Genomic DNA, 15,985 nt, shown 5'->3' on the forward strand with positions numbered 1-15,985 from the left:
ATTTTATTTGAAAACAAATTAACAGAAATTGTGTATTAAAATGTGCAGAAATGTGCACAAGCGTGTTCTCTGAGGATGTGTTCACTTATTTTAAGCTAAAAATCACCTCTACGCTTGAGCAGTGTCCCTTTTGGCACCAGAACAGGTGCTGAATGTTGGTCATTAATATGCATTAGCTCAGTAAAATGTTAGTTTTGATGGGCATTTAACCCAAATGCAAACGTAAAGCAGCTGTAAATGTGTCTCAGTGTGTGCTGATGTGCCAGTAGAGACTAAAACATAATATTAATGAAAACTCAGACTGACTTCGCTCTGCTTTGAGCTTCAGCTCAGCTACAGCTGCTTTTCTCGCATCTCCAGCAGGAAACTTTTCCTCAAAAGTGGAATAGTTTCTTAAGTAAAGTTGAAGTAAGACTTGAAGTCGCTTCTCATTCACCAACGTCTTGTTTGCATTTCCTCTTCCGGCGCCAAGATGTAACTGTATCATTTAAGGTGGAGTCGACTTCAGTTTTGTGACTTTTTAGTGTTCGTCAGTTTCTCGTTGCAGATTAAACGTATCAGGAAACCAGCTGGAGTGACTATAAACACTAATGAGTCCATTCGTCTCCAAATTATCGACGTCCGTCTTAAATCTCTCTCTTTGCCGTTTCGTAGCTACTAGCTGGGCGAGACTGTTGTCTGTGTTGCTATGGTGACCAGCCGTCTGCGCTGGTCTTCAGGGTTAAAGGGTGAATCAGCAGTTCTACATTAACTCCAGCGTTTAAGACCATTTACTGTTAAACTGTGTTGAAGGATCAGCAGAGCTTTATTTTACTGTAGAGGAGGATTATTTTATTATCACCTGCTGATCTGATTCAGCTGTGGAGCCACGACAGGGCAGTAAACTTAGACCGTGTAAAAATACCGCAGTGCGAGTTTTATGAATCTGGCCCAACAGTCAACCTGTCGTTAGTTGTGGGAGTTTCCACATCATTCACAAATTCCACGTTTCTTTTCCAGGTGTGTGTTCTGGATCTGCGGAAATAGACGCCTGCCGGAGCGACGATGGATCTGGAACCTCGCAGCTAAATGCCTTTATTACATCCGAACTCTACACGATCGCACACGACCAAGACGGGGCCATGAAGCAGGAACACGACTACGCCAGGAAGAGAAGAATCCCAAATGTTTAAAACCAAATTGGAAGCAGAAGGGCTCGGAGCAGAGGGTGACCGATCAGACCAGGCCTTGGTCAGGGCCTGAGGGACGGAACCGGCGTCAGTTTGGCTATGATGGCGAAGCTCAAGGAGGTGTTAACCCTGACGTCTCCAGGCTCGTCGGCCCTGCTGTCCTCTGGCAGCGGCAGATCAGTGAGCTATTAGCCAAGCATCTTATTTTCCCCACAGCGCAAGAGGGCAGGAGCGCAAGAGGGCAGGAGCGCAAGAGGGCAGGAGCGCAAGAGGGCAGGAGCGCAAGAGTGCAGGAGCGCAAGAGTGCGCAAGCCGGTTGCGCTGGTGTTCTCGCTCTCGAGCGATTCCTCCTCAGCGGAGAGTGGAACGTGTTTGGAGAGACTCTGGCGGTTTAACCGAGCTGTTCTCCATCTCAAGCACATCATTACTACTGAGATCAGTGAAGAAACTCAGCTGCCGAGTGCTTTTTCAAACTTTTTAGTGGGGAAAAAACTAAATATGTGGTGCCCTCTGGATGTAAATGAAACGAATGTATAGATGTGTAAATTAGAGGAATACACAGATTTTATATACTGTGTATATATGTTTATATGCCGTGTACGTAGTCATCGTCATCCTCCTCCTGAAGCCTCGGCCTCGCGCTTTTGCTAACGCTGCGTTTCTACTGGGTCCGAATTTTGTCGATCCCGTCTGCTGGGCTGCTGGTGAAGTTCATAGCGCAGAAGCTGAAGACGTGTACTGTATTTTATGTGCCTCTGAATCTTGAGAAAACCGTAGTTCTCAGCCCAGGTTCTGTTTCTCACACTGGTTTTACAAGTGAAATAAAGCCTTTTGGGAATGTAGATACACAGATTAGAGCCCTAGATGGCCAACAGGGGGCGCCAATAAAGGAGCCCAATAGACCCACAGCATTGATTTTCACTGATTTTGAAGTTTTTCTTTAAGATGACGTGACCAAATCGGATTGTTTTTTTGTTTTGTTTTGTTTTCTGCAAAGAACATCTGCTTTTTTCTTAATATAATGCATTTTTGTTTGAAATTTGAAATAAAAAATCCAAAGTCTCACCATCCGAGTCCACCATACACCTAGATTCGCACAGCTTTACTGTGTGTATAAACACACTGAGGGTCAACACACTGTTGGAAAACGATGCTCCAAACTAACGACTTAGTCAAAAACGTAATTCACTAGAAAAGTTTGGGTGAAATAAAAGATTTCAGCTCCAAGTTTGGCTAAATTAAGGCAGTAGCTCATCATTTTTAAAGCAATGAAATAAAACTTTGACACGGGGGCTGCAAAAGTTTGGGCACCCCCGATTTCCGTAGTTTTCTGAGTGAAAATAATTTAAAGTGTCCTCTGTGGAGAACAAGCTTCCTCACATTTTAAAACACACCTGCTGTTTATTTGCTGGATTTAAAGTGAAAACATTAGAATAAAACCTGAGACGTGGACTGGACGGGTATCAGAAGATGCACCAGGTCTCAGTCCTTCATTTATATTCTTAATAGATTACAAAAATCTCGTTAAATAAATAAATCAATAAGAAAGATGAAAGAAATGACAAAAATATATAATAAATAAAATTATTAAAAATCTTTATACGTTACCAAAAAAACATTTTTCTTTAAAGGTGGCAGTTTAAATATAAATATATGGCGTTTTTATTTAATATTAAACTCAATAAAGTAAATTTAAATTTGAAATTTGCAGGAAAAATGCAGTGTTTACGTTTCCCTGTTGAGGCTGTATTAACTTATTTTCACTTATTATTATTATTATTATTATTATTATTATATTATCATTATAATTATTATTATTTTTGTTGTTTAAATGAACAAAACCGTTACAAAGAACCTTTCTGAAAAGGGTTCTATGTAGCACCAAAAAGCATTCTTCTACTGTTACAATGTCAGGCTTGTTCCAACAGAAGAACCATTTTGATGCTGTGTAGAACCCTTTTCAAAAACGGTTCTACATAAAACCATGAACGGTCAAAGAACCCTTTGCATGATTGTGCTGTAGATGGTTCTATAGAGCACCCGAAAGGGCTCTACTGTTATTACAAGGTTGACATCGTAACAATAGAAGAACGCTTTTCAAAAAGGTTCTATTTAGAACCATCTACAGCACGTTCTCTGTCAGTGTGAAGAACGCTTTTATCGTGGACAGGGTTCTTTGAGTGTTCAGGGTTCTATGCAGAACCATTTTCTTTACTAAAGAGCCCTTAAAGAACCATCTTTTTTAGGAGTGTAGAAGATATCATGATAGTTCTCTGCAGACGTCGTCCAGACTGAATATATAAAGCCCTCAGACGCTGTGTGCATCGTAAAGAACCCGCACAGAGAGCCGTAAAGAACCCGCACAGAGAGCCGTAAAGAACCCGCACAGCGAGCCGTAAAGTGGCGTAAAGTTCATGAAGGTCACACAGCAGCGTCGGTGACCACGTAACATCACGTCATTACGGTAGAGGTGGAGGAGAACCCTGAAAGAATAGGTGCTTTATAATGACACCGTTAGAATTGGTCAAATGGTTGGTTGAAGTGGTCTGCGAAAGTTTTGGTGCCTCTGGTCAAATGACGTTTTGTTTATTTTCTATGTGACAATCAGTCGAAACATCCTCCTAAAAAATAAACAAAATCTGGTGGAGGGTGGCGCCGTTGCCTCACAGCGAGGGGGGCCTGGGTTCGATTCCCCGGCCGGGCGACCGGGTCCTCTCTGTGTGGAGTCCGCATGTTCTCTCCATGTTCCTCTGGGTTCTCCGGTTTCCTCCCACAGTCCAAAGACATGCAGTCAGGCCTATTGGACATGGTAAATTGCCCCTGGGTGTGAGTGAATGTGTCTGTGATGGACTGGCGACCTGTCCAGGGTGTATCCTGCCTTCTGCCTGATGACCTCTGGCATCACCAGACCAGATGACCACCCCCTGCGACCCTGAAGGAGAAGCGGCTTAGAAGGTGTGTGTGTGTGTGTGTGTGTGTGTGTGTGTGTGTTCAGTAGTTTTTCTTTATTATTTTCTACATGGTAGATTATAGAAGACATCAAAGCTGAAGAGACAGAGCAGTAAGCAGTAAAGTGTTAAACCAGAGCCTGTTTTATACTTCACTTTCTTAGTAGCCACCTTTTGCTTCGGTGACCGCTTTGCACACTCTTGGCGTTCTCTCAGTCAGGTTCATGAGGTGGTCAGCTGGAGTGGCTTTGAGTATCAGGTGTTAATTAATTTAATTAACAGGTGTGCCTGGTCAAGAGTTCTGTACAGAACTCGTAGCTGTTTTGATGTCAGTATTTCAACGTATCTACAATGTAGAAAATTATAAAAATAAAGATAAACCATTGAAGAAGGTGTGCCCAAACTTTTAACTGGTGTGTGTGTGTGTGTGTATATATATATATATATATATATATATATATATATATATATATATATTATATTATATGACCTGTCCAGGGTGTATCCTGCCTTCCGCCCGATGACTGCTGAGATAGGCTCCAGCACCCCCCGCGACACTCACGGAGAAGTGGAAAATGGATGGATGGATGGATGGATGGATGGATAAATATACATGTCCAGTTTTGTTGTTTCCCAGTTTTTGACATAAATTGAAAATGTCTGTTGTTCTTTACATTGTGTGTAAATTTCATGATGGTTGGACCAAAAGAAACGACCCAAAATTGCTTGGAAAAAAATCTGGTTCCATTGACTTCCATTAAAAGTAAAGTAGGTATTTTCCTTCTTCTGTAAAGTTCCCATTTTGGATGTCAGCGGTCTGCATTCTGGAAGCAGCTTGCTTATTGGCTCCCTGACACTGATAAGACTGAATACTCATGTACTGAAACCTGGTACTGGTGTCTGCTGTGTCGATACTCATTATTATTGAAGTAATCTGATTGGTACCTCAAAAATTACTGACTTTCCTGACCCAGCCTTAGGTGTGCCCACTGTCCAGGCAGCGTCCATCTACTGATCTCTTCTTGAACAGCTGCTGGAACGCAGTTCTCTGGATCGTGTTGTTCTGATTGGCTGGTTTAAAGTCCTGCTGTAGCCTTTAAGCTGTGATTGGTTAGTTAGTAATTCTGCCTCTTTTTGGCATCACTGGTCAGATAAACAGCCCTCGCCTGACCTTGGAGCGCCTGAAAGATGGGCTTAGACTTAGCCTTTTCTTTCCGTTTCTATGGCAACGGGAATCTTTTTTTTTTTGTCAGGAGGAGCCGAATTTCCTTTGGATCGCACTAAAACAGCAGTGGTCGTCTTTTTATTGGATTTTTATGTGTTGCTTTTTCGCTGCAAAGTCACTTTGTCCTTTGGCCAGGAGCCCTTAGCGTGTGGGCCGGACTTAATGTCCATTAGTAACTGGACGCCAGCAGGTCAGGATGTGGTGTATCAATCTGAAGGGGAACGTCTGTTTCCAAACTGAACGTGTCTCAGTGTCTCACACTCACTGACTCAAATAAATCACTTTATTTTGGTATTACAAACTGCTGTCTGTTATTATTATTATTATTATTATTATTATTATGATATTTCCCACTGTTATGGGAATCAGAGCCTGCTATCAATATCCAATATTTTTTTGTGTGCACACTTAAAGATCGAGGGTTCTTTAATAAGGAAAATGGGTCTATAAAGAACCATGAACACTCAAAAGAACTTCCGAATGGGCTGTAGATGGTTCTATATAGAACCTTTTTGAAAGGTCCTCTTCAAGTGTCTGCAATATCAAGCCTGTCAAAATAGAAGAACCTTTTTAGAACCTTTAAGGTTCATAGAACCATCTCCAGCACATTCTCCATCAATCTGAGGAACCCTTTCATGAAGCAATGAACCTTTTAATCATGCAAAGTCTTTGACTGTTTATGGTTCTTGATAGAACCATTTTCGTTACTAAAGAACCCTTGAAGAACCATATTTTCTAAGAGCGTCCATATCTGCTGATACTGATTCATGAACATTTATGAAATGTGGAAAGTGGACCTGAATCTGCCGGATTTACAAACAGATATAATATTTAATTCTCTGTCGGATTACGAATCCAGTGAAATCATTTAAATAATGCCTACATATGAATATGTATGAATATGTATGAATATGTATGAATATTCGTTTTTCATGAGCAGATTTAGAATGAAGTCCGTTTCCTCCAGGGCTGGATTCGGCCTCCCTCATTTTTGTATTGATAATATCAATAATTAAGCCCTTTAAGCCAACCATCTAAATCAGGGGTGTCGCTAGGCCAGTTTTAGGGGGCTTTAGCACCTCCTACTTGCTATTTAACCCAATCAAACATATGTACATTATTCATTCAAATCATCAATAGGTTATTCTCATGTTAAATGGTTTAGCTGTGCCACTATGTGTCTAAATTCCATCCAAATCACTGAGTTCAGGAGTTCCAGTCACTTCCATGGCCACAGGTGTATAAAGCCGAGCCCCTCGGCCTGCAGACTGCTTCTACAGACATTAGTGAAAGAATGGGTCGCTCTCAGGAGCTCAGTGAATTCCAGCGTGGTGCCGTGATCGGACGCCACCTGTGCAGCAAGTCCAGTCGTGAAATTTCCTCAGAACCATTAAAGCATGCATAAGGTTCCTTGAGTACCGGTGTCTTTACTAAAGAACCTTTACAAACCACCTTTTTGAGAGCGGTGCATCAGCTGAATGATGCTGTGTGTTGTTTTTAGAGGATCGAGGCTTCATACCTCGTTCCATGGTTTGTGTAAGTCAGATTAAATTAGACTAAAACCAATTAAAAACATTAATCAGTGAATTTGAACTGTGCAGGTTTTATTGTCATTAGTATGGGGACAAAAACATGTTAACTGATAGAAGTACAGTGTACGTAGATTAGCATATGTAAATCAGCTTTGCAAATCGTTGCCGTACATGTTTTTATGTAGCGTAAGCATAAAATGATTACGATGCTATTGGTGATAAATGTATGGATTACTGTAGCGGTAAATGTAAAATCAGAGAGATGAACGCTGTTGAATTGGTGGGGTTCTCCTGATGGTGATGGTGCTCTCCTGCTTACTGCTGTTCACATTGCTTGCAACAATGACCCCAGCTGTCGTCAGTGGTTCTGCACCACAGGTAGCTTTCCCCGTGGTAGCCACACGGGTGGTCAGGCTTGCAGGTTGCATTTGCTCCAGTTGTTGTGATAATCAGTGTAGCACCAGGTGTAGCTTTCGCCATACGTGCCACAGGCGAAGTTGGGACGGCAGGACTTGCCATTTACAGCAATGGTTTTCCAGAAAGGGGAGCTGCAGTAGCCCCAGGATCCTGCCTCTGTGTAACACCAGTAGTAGCCGTAGCCGTAGGTGCCACACGGGTGGTTATTCTTGCACTTCTCACCTTTAGTTGTGATGGCTGAGTACTGGGGCGAGCACTGGATCTGAATTTTCCCTGAGAAACACCAGTAGCCCTTGAGGTCTTCCTGAAAGAGGCAGGGGGTGGTGCAGGAGGGCGTGTATCCGCCCTCCGTTTCACAGAAGTGCTTATCACTCAGACAAAGGTTGCCATTTGCAGAAATCAGTGACCCAGGGGTGGATTTCTCTGGAACCTGCCGACACTGAACCGGATAATCATCATGCAGTTGTTGTCCCGCTTTTTTTGACTTTGGATCATCAACTTTAATCAGAAGACAAGCAGTTTTAGTCTCACGCTTCATTCTCTCTGACTCCTGGAAAAAACTGAGTATATTGTCAAAGAACATTAAATTGCTGTCGTGCTGAACATCTGCAATAGTCTCGCGTTTGGTGGACCTGAATGGCAGTCGAAAGAACTTACTGACCTCGTCAGACAATTGTTTCTCTGACAGCTTTTCCATAACGTTTTTCGGCCTTTTGTCTATGTTACAGTCACCGGTAAAAATATTAATTTCCGTACGGACTTCTGATCCCTGCTGACCTGAGGCCGTGCGATATAGTTCTGTCAGGTCAGAATTCAATTCAGGAACAGACCTCACCGTTATGGTGGTCTCTGGCCTGTTCACACCTATGTAGCCAAAGGAAAATAAATATGGATTATCTTCATCGGTGCGGTCCTCAAAACAGACAGCCGTCCAGATGTGAGTGGGCACGGTCACCCTCTCAAATCCAAGTCTTTCCTCTTGATCAGCTTCCTCTCTCTCTGGTATTCGGTAATTTGGATGGGGGACGGTACCTGTGATGACATAGGCAGTTCCTTTAGGATGATGCTCAAGCTCTTCCTTTAGAAGTTTCTTTAACTCGGCTTCCCAGTTCCACCAGTGGACACGGTTTAAACACGGATCCATGGGTACAGCATTGGTCAGAGTAAATGTTGGCAAACGGTCTTCACTGGAATGGAAACTGGTGGGGTTTAGGTGCCCACAGTCATATTTTGTATATTTGTAGTCACTTTCGACTGCTTGGTGGGAACCTATTTCTCCAGAAACCTGAAGCTCTACTTGCATTTCTTCTGGGCTCAGGTCGCCTTTGATCATGTCAGAACCCCAGGAACCAGGACTGAAATTGAGCTATAAAGGAAAAAGACACCGAAATGACAGTTTATTCACAGTATTTTCTCTTTTTCGTCTCTTTGTTCTCTTTACTTTTCAAAAGACAGTGTATGTCAGTATTACTGATCCTTTTAATCTTTCATTCAATACATTAACAGACGATCTAACCTTTTTTGAAGGATGAAGGAAAAAAAAACTTTAAATTTTATCAAGAAATAAACATTTGATCAAAGCTGTGTTGTTGGCACCCCTTTATTTTCCAAAGATAACAGCTCTGAGTCTCCTGTACACATGGAAACGGACCATTCTTCCATACAGAACCTCTCCAGATCTTTCACACTGTGGACTCTCCTGTTCAGCTCATCCAGCAAGTTTTCTATGGGGTTCAGGTCAGAGGACTGGGGTGACCGCCAAAACCTCAATACTGTGGTCAGTGAACCATTTTGGTGTTGATTTTGAGCTGTGCTTTGGTTCATCGTCCTGCTAGAAGTTCCAAGCTACGGCCCTGTAGGAGCCAAATTAGGCTTATGAATAATTTTGTCTTTATAAATACAACAGAAGCTGGGACACTTTGCAGAATGTAAATAAATGTAAGTAGTAACAGAACGCAATGATTTGTAAATCTCACAGACCCTTATTTTATTCACAATCCAACATAGAACACATACCAGAAGTTGAAAATGAGACATTTTATCATTACATGAAGAGATTAACTCCTTTAGAAGTTGATGGTAGCAACGCATCTCAAAAAACTTGGGACAGGGGCAACAAAAGGCTTAAAACTAACTTTAACTCACATGACTGGGTATAAAAAGAGCATTCAAGAGAGTTTCTCAGAAGCAGAGATGAGCAGAGTTTCACCAATCTGTGAAAAACCGTCAAAAAATAGTAAAACAATTACAGAAAAACGTTTTTGTTCGAGTGTTGCTTACCAATGATTTCTGTTTAGTGAGTCGCAACCGAGGGTCTGAATTGTGAAGGGAAACATGAATCGGATGCTGCACCAGCAGCTTTATGGAGACAACATCTTTATTCCAAACTAAGATCAGATTAACTGGTTATTTCCAGCTGGTACAGACAGCTGGCGTATCACAGCCTTGTGACGAGGTGCTGGGGGTGTTTAGCTCAGGGTGGGTGAGGGTGGTTCTCTCCTCACTCTCGGCTCCTGTGCGTTCATATTTATGAGTGAGGAAGGAGTTGGGGGTCATCAGGGAGCGGTGGCGGTGTTTGATTTGCATACCTTGGTTCAAAGACACATCATCTGCGCATATAGCAGAGTTGAACCAGCGGGGGCGCTGCAGAGGCGGGACTGGCCATGATTTAAAAATGATTTTTTAATGTTTGGAAAGATACGTTCACGTTTTCAGCTGGTATATTTCATTACTACAGAGCAGCATTTCAGCTGTTAATTAAAATGTCAGGGTTAATCATTGATCAATACTCAGAATCAATTTTAGGAATCTTTTTTTATATGAAAGTGCCAGTTTTCAAATCTCAAGAGCTACTTTTTTAGTGTTTATATCAAGTGTTTTAACAAGCTTTTTTCTCTTCAGAATAAAAGAAACTGCATTGAAATATTTTCCTGATCTTAGTAAAACAAACCAACACAAAAACAGAACTGGTAACATTTCTGAGGGCTTTTGTGAAAAGGACGCCTTGTTTTCTTCTGGATTAAGAAAAGTTGTTTGCACTTGCTACTTCATTGTTTTAGTAATTATGATAAAATCAAGTCTTCAGTTAAAAGAAACTTTTCACTTTGTAGTGAAACGTAGAGACAGAGTACTGAAAGAGTGATATGTCTCACCTGGGGCTCAATGAACCATTGCGATGGTTTGCTGAACCGGTCTCCATCCTGTAGGTTGACCTTGTTGAAAGTGTACGCGCTGTACAGGGGGATTCTGTGGTGAGTCGAGTAGAGAGTAGCGTAGTAAAAACTACCTTTATATTTCTGACAGATTTTCTTAGCAGTCTGATCCATCCCGCTCGGCTCGGTCGTCCTGTAAAAATTCACATTACACTCAGCAAAGTCTGTGACGACTTTGGCCTGAGCACCGAGTGCCCTCAGCACCACGCAGACCAGCAGAGGCAGGAGGACCATGTTGCCCAGATGTGTGAAGACCCCACTCGCACGTTCGCTTTAAATACACCGAACCTCTGGGATGGTTTAGTGGGTGTGTATCAGGGGAGTGGCTACACAGGTGGCCCGGAGTTGTAGATGGCACCCCTGAAATAAATCTGCATTTAATTTGTGAAATGACCACAGGGCAGCGCTACAGTGTCATAGTGGGGAAACTCAGCCTCGGGATTCGGGGGCTTGGGTTGGGTTACTTGGGTTTATTGTAGTAATTCAGCAGCCACACATGAGCACCGCAAGCTAATTGTCTTAATTGTCTTATTCTTACCCACATGTGAAAAAACACATATAAGCATAAGATTCTAATTGGATTAAAGCATCACTCATAAGTTGGAACTTCTGAGGAGGACTTGAAGGCACCATGAGCATCGTGACCGTAACTATGCATTTTTTGGTGAAAATCTGGTTGACTTCTCTTTTTTGTAAGTCTTGCACATTTCCACTGAAATATATTTCAGTCAGTGTTATTTAATAAAAATTACAACACAGCATTTTCACTTCTGGTTTTTACCAGATAAATTTTCAGGTTTACACAGTGCAAATACATGCTGTGTCTGATCTACTCAGACCAGCACAACACACACTAACACACCACCACCACGTCAGTGTTACTTCAGTGCTGAGAATGATTCACCACCCAAATATATATATATATATATATATATATATATATATATATATATCTCAGTGGCCTGGTCTTTCAAAGAGGGGAAGCTCATTGTCGGCTTACATCATAAAATGTGTCAATTTATTTATACATAAATTCTGCCCTCCGTCCTATCGTACCAAGTAGGTGTCTTTTCCAGGGACTTGACCAGTGTCCTCTCAATGGCCAGCAGAGCTAGGCTGCTTAGATGACCTTGGCCCATTGTGTTGCGGGTGTAAGACTTCAGCCTTTTGAAACAGGAGAAGCTCCTTTCTACACCCGCAGATGTAGCTCCAACTGTTGCCACTAATGAAAACAGTTTGTACAGCTGAGGCATTGCACCAACTTTGTCCAACTCCATGTCTTTCAGAAAAACCAAGGAATCACACAGCTTTCCCCTGTTAGCCTGTAAGTCCTGATTTGAATACAGGACTTGAAGTTCAGACCTCAGTCTCCCTGAATCAAAGTATTGGCCATCACTTTTCAGGACACTCTGGAATGCCTCCTCTGGAAACACTTCTCTCATGTCATCAAACTTCCCTGGATTGCCTAATTCTAAGAAGCTTTTCCTAATTTTCCTAATTCCTAATCCGAACCTGCTCCATGACATTATCAAGGATGGCCATCTACAGATTTCTGTAGCGCTCCTGGGGATCCTGGAATTGGGAGAGACGGCACTTTCTCACGGGCTCATCTCGTGGGTCTGATGTGAGACCTGCTGCTTTGGCATAAACAGCCTGGAAAGCCCCTCTGAACTCTTCTGCAAAGGGGGACCACCTCCATATTAATACCTATGGATTTAGAATGGGATTAAAAAAACTCTGGTAGGTGTGATGTGTAAGTGTCCTAATACTTTCCATATAGTGTATTTTCAGACTGTAATCTTAAGAATACCTCGAAAGAACTGCACGTCTCACTTGCCTCAGTTAAGGTCAATGTACACGATTTCACAAAAAGAAAGACACTGGACAAAATGTTGCAAGGTGCAAACAACTGCTGACCAAAAAGAACCAAAACGCTCATCTCATATTTGCCAAAAACATCTCGATGACCCCCAAGACTTTTGGGATAATATTCTGTGGACTGATGAGTCAAAGATGGATCTTCTTAAAAGACATTGGTCCCGTTACATCAGACATAAAGCTAACACTGCATTTGACCATGAGAACATCATACCAACAGTGAAACATGGTGGTGGTAGTGTGATGGTCTGGGGCTGCTTTGCTTCTGCAGGACTTGGATTACTTGTCATAACTGATGGACTGATGGAATTCTGCTCTCTATCAGAACATCCTGAAGGAGAACGTCCGCCCCTCAGTTTGTGACCTAAAGCTCAAGCGCAGTTGGGTTATACAGGAGGAGAATGATCCGAAGCACATAAGCAAGTCCATCTCTGAATGGCTCAAAAAATGCAAAACAAAATGAAGATTTTGGAGTCAAAGAGCTGACTTCAGTCACACCGTTGAGATGCTGTGGCAAAGCCTTAAACAGGCAGTTCAGGCTCAGAAACCTTCCAACATAACCGAATTAAAACAATTCGGCAAAAAACATCATCACAAGTTTTCACAAACGTTTGAACGCAGTTATTGTGTGAAGGGTGGCACAACCAGTTAATTAGGTACAGGGGGAAATGGCTTTTTCATGAGTGATATAGGTTTTGAATAAATCTTTATTTTAACGAATGTAACGATCATTTAAAAGCTGCATGTTGTGTTTACTTGTGTTTTATCTTATATTAAAATGAGTTGGATGATCTGAAACATTTGAATGTGACAAATTAGCAAAAACAGAAGAAATTGTGTGTGTGTATGTGTGTGTGTGTGTGTGTGTGTGTGTGTGTGTGTGTGTGTGTGTATTTATTTGCTTTGAACTGGGTAAAAACCAGAAGGGAAAATGCTGTGTTGTAATTTTTTATTAAATAACACTGATGAAATATATTTCAGAGGAAATGTGCAAGACTTACAAAAAGCAGAAGTCAACCAGATTTTCACCAAAAAATGCAGCTTAGAAAATGTGTGTGGGTGTATTTATGGACATACACTGCTCTCAAAAAAATAAAGGGAGCACTCAAATAACATCCTAGATCTGAATGAATGAAATATTCTCATTGAACACTTTGTTCTGTACAAAGTTGAATGTGCTGACAACAAAATCACAAAAATCATCAATGGAAATCAAATGTATTAACCAGTGGAGGCCTGGATTTGGAGTCACACACAGAATTAAAGTGGAAAAACACACGACAGGCTGATCAACTTTGATGTGATGTCCTTAAAACAAGTCAAAATGAGGCTCAGTGTTGTGTGTGGCCTCCACGTGCCTGTATGACCTCCCTACAACGCCTGGGCAGCTCCTGATGAGGTGGCGGATGGTCTCCTGAGGGATCTCCTCCCAGACCTGGACTAAAGCATCCGCCAACTCCTGGACAGTCTGTGGTGCGATGTGCCATTGGTGGATGGAGCGAGACATGATGTCCCAGATGTGCTCAATCGGATTCAGGTCTGGGGAACGGGCGGGCCGGTCCAGAGCTTCAATGCCTTCATCTTGCAGGAACTGCTGACACACTCCAGCCACATGAGGTCCAGCATTGTCCTGCATTAGGAGGAACCCAGGGCCAACCGCACCAGCATATGGTCTCACAAGGGGTCTGAGGATCTCATCTCGGTACCTAATGGCAGTCAGGCTCCCTCTGGCGAGCACATGGAGGGCTGTGCGGCCCCCCAAAGAAATGCCACCCCACACCATTACTTACCCACTGCCAAACCGGTCATGCTGAAGGATGTTGCAGGCAGCAGATCGCTCTCCACGGCGTCTCCAGACTCCGTCACGTCTGTCACATGTGCTCAGTGTGAACCTGCTTTCATCTGTGAAGATCACAGGGCGCCAGTGGCGAATTTGCCAATCCTGGTGTTCTCTGGCAAATGCCAAGCGTCCTGCACAGTGTTGGGCTGTGAGCACAACCCCCATCTGTGGACGTCGGGCCCTCATACCATCCTCATGGAGTCGGTTTCTAACCGTTTGTGCAGACACATGCACATTTGTGGCCTGCTGGAGGTCATTTTGCAGGGCTCTGGCAGCTCCTCCTGTTCCTCCTTGCACAAGGCGGAGGTAGCCGTCCTGCTGCTGGGTTGTTGCCCTCCTACGGCCTCCTCCACGTCTCCTGGTGTACTGGCCTGTCTCCTGGTAGCGCCTCCAGCCTCTGGACACTACGCTGACAGACACAGCAAACCTTCTTGCCACAGCTCGCGTTGATGTGCCATCCTGGATGAGCTGCACTACCTGAGCCACTTGTGTGGGTTGTAGAGTCCGTCTCCTGCTACCACGAGTGTGGAAGCACCACCAACATTCAAAAGAGACCAAAACATCAGCCAGAAAGCAGAAAGGTGCTGAGAAGTGGTCTGTGGTCCCACCTGCAGAACCACTCCTTTATTGAGTGTGTCTTGCTAATCGCCAGTAATTTCCACCTGTTGTCTGTTCCATTTGCACAACAGCTGTGAAACTGATGGTCAGTGTTGCTTCCTAAGTGGACAGTTTGATTTCAGAGACGTTTGATTTACTTGCCGTTATATTGTGTTGTTTACGTGTTCCCTTTACTTTTTTGAGCAGTGTGTAAATTTGCTTTGAACTGGGTAAAAACCAGAAGTGAAAATGCTGTTGTGATTTTTTATTAAATAACACTGATGAAATATATTTCAGAGGAAATGTGCAAGACTTACAAAAAGCAGAAGTCAACCAGATTTTCACCAAAAAAGGCATAAGCTAATAATCCTACAGTTTAACTGAAAGTGACTGCAAGGATTTCAGGTCTCAACTTTTTTGCACAGTGTTAAAGAGGTGAAATTATTCGTTTAAAACATTTTAATATCTTTACAAAAAACAAATAAAAGTTCAGAAGGTAAAACATCAGGTACCATGTTTTTGTACAGTTTTCAATTTAATACAGGTCGAACAGAATTCACTAATGCCTGGTTTCTGTTTAGAACTGATAATGAATCATGACACTCCAAACTCAGCTGCACTAAAATATCTATGAACCCATCAAACAGCATCTGATCCAGACACTAACAACAACATGTACACGTGCATGAAACGCCGGTCAGCTCTGCTTTGGTATAGGATAAAATCTTGATTTTAATAAATGTAACGATCATTTAAAAGCCGCTTGTTGTGTTTACTTGTGTTTTCTTTATCTTATATTAAAATGAGCTGGATGATGTGAAATGTGACGTACAGTGCGTTTTCACAGCATCACACATTTCACTCACCGGCCACTTTATTAGGTAATAATTCAGTTGCTTGTTAACACAAATAGCCAATCAGCCAATCACACGGCCGCACCTCACTGCATTTAGGCGTGTAGAGGTGGTCAAGACGACCTGCTGAAGTGCAGACCGAGCATCAGAACGGGGAAGAAAGGGGATTTAAGGGGCTTTGAACGTGGCGTGGTTGTTGGTGCCAGACGGGCTGGTCTGAGTATTTCAGAAACTGCTGATCTGCTGGGATTTTCACACACAACCATCTCTAGGGTTCACAGAGAACGGTCAGAGAAAGAGGAGTAACAATTAT

General features: G+C 42.6%; 2 protein-coding genes and 1 long non-coding RNA gene across 5 annotated transcripts in view; 2 read left to right on the top strand and 1 right to left on the bottom strand.

Annotated features, from left to right (window-relative positions):
- The window catches only part of tbl1x (transducin beta like 1 X-linked), a 32,652-nt gene extending 29,951 nt beyond the window's left edge, over positions 1-2,701 (top strand). For 2 of the 3 annotated variants that reach the window (XM_037539010.1, XM_017723592.2), the window contains exon 15: positions 1,000-2,701. In XM_037539010.1, coding sequence (XP_037394907.1) covers positions 1,000-1,026 — 27 coding nt within the window. In that variant the 3' untranslated portion in view covers positions 1,027-2,701. The remainder of the gene's footprint in view (positions 1-999) is intronic. The other variant, XM_017723591.2, reaches the window with a different exon arrangement.
- A 1,243-nt stretch (positions 2,702-3,944) lies between these two features.
- On the top strand, positions 3,945-5,643 carry LOC119263566. Its single transcript, XR_005130357.1, has 2 exons — positions 3,945-4,124; positions 4,616-5,643. It is a non-coding gene; the product is annotated as an uncharacterized LOC119263566 (long non-coding RNA).
- Positions 5,644-7,188: 1,545 nt separating this feature from the next.
- On the bottom strand, positions 7,189-10,774 carry LOC108443139. Its single transcript, XM_017723590.2, has 2 exons — positions 10,444-10,774; positions 7,189-8,657 (listed from the first exon to the last, which is right to left on the bottom strand). Exons 1-2 carry the CDS (start codon positions 10,735-10,737, stop codon positions 7,284-7,286), a joined length of 1,668 nt encoding a protein of 555 aa, XP_017579079.1. The 5' UTR covers positions 10,738-10,774; the 3' UTR covers positions 7,189-7,283.
- Between the last annotated feature and the right edge of the window lie 5,211 nt (positions 10,775-15,985).

This window comes from Pygocentrus nattereri, chromosome 6, assembly GCF_015220715.1.
Source record: "Pygocentrus nattereri isolate fPygNat1 chromosome 6, fPygNat1.pri, whole genome shotgun sequence".
NCBI lineage: Eukaryota > Metazoa > Chordata > Actinopteri > Characiformes > Serrasalmidae > Pygocentrus > Pygocentrus nattereri.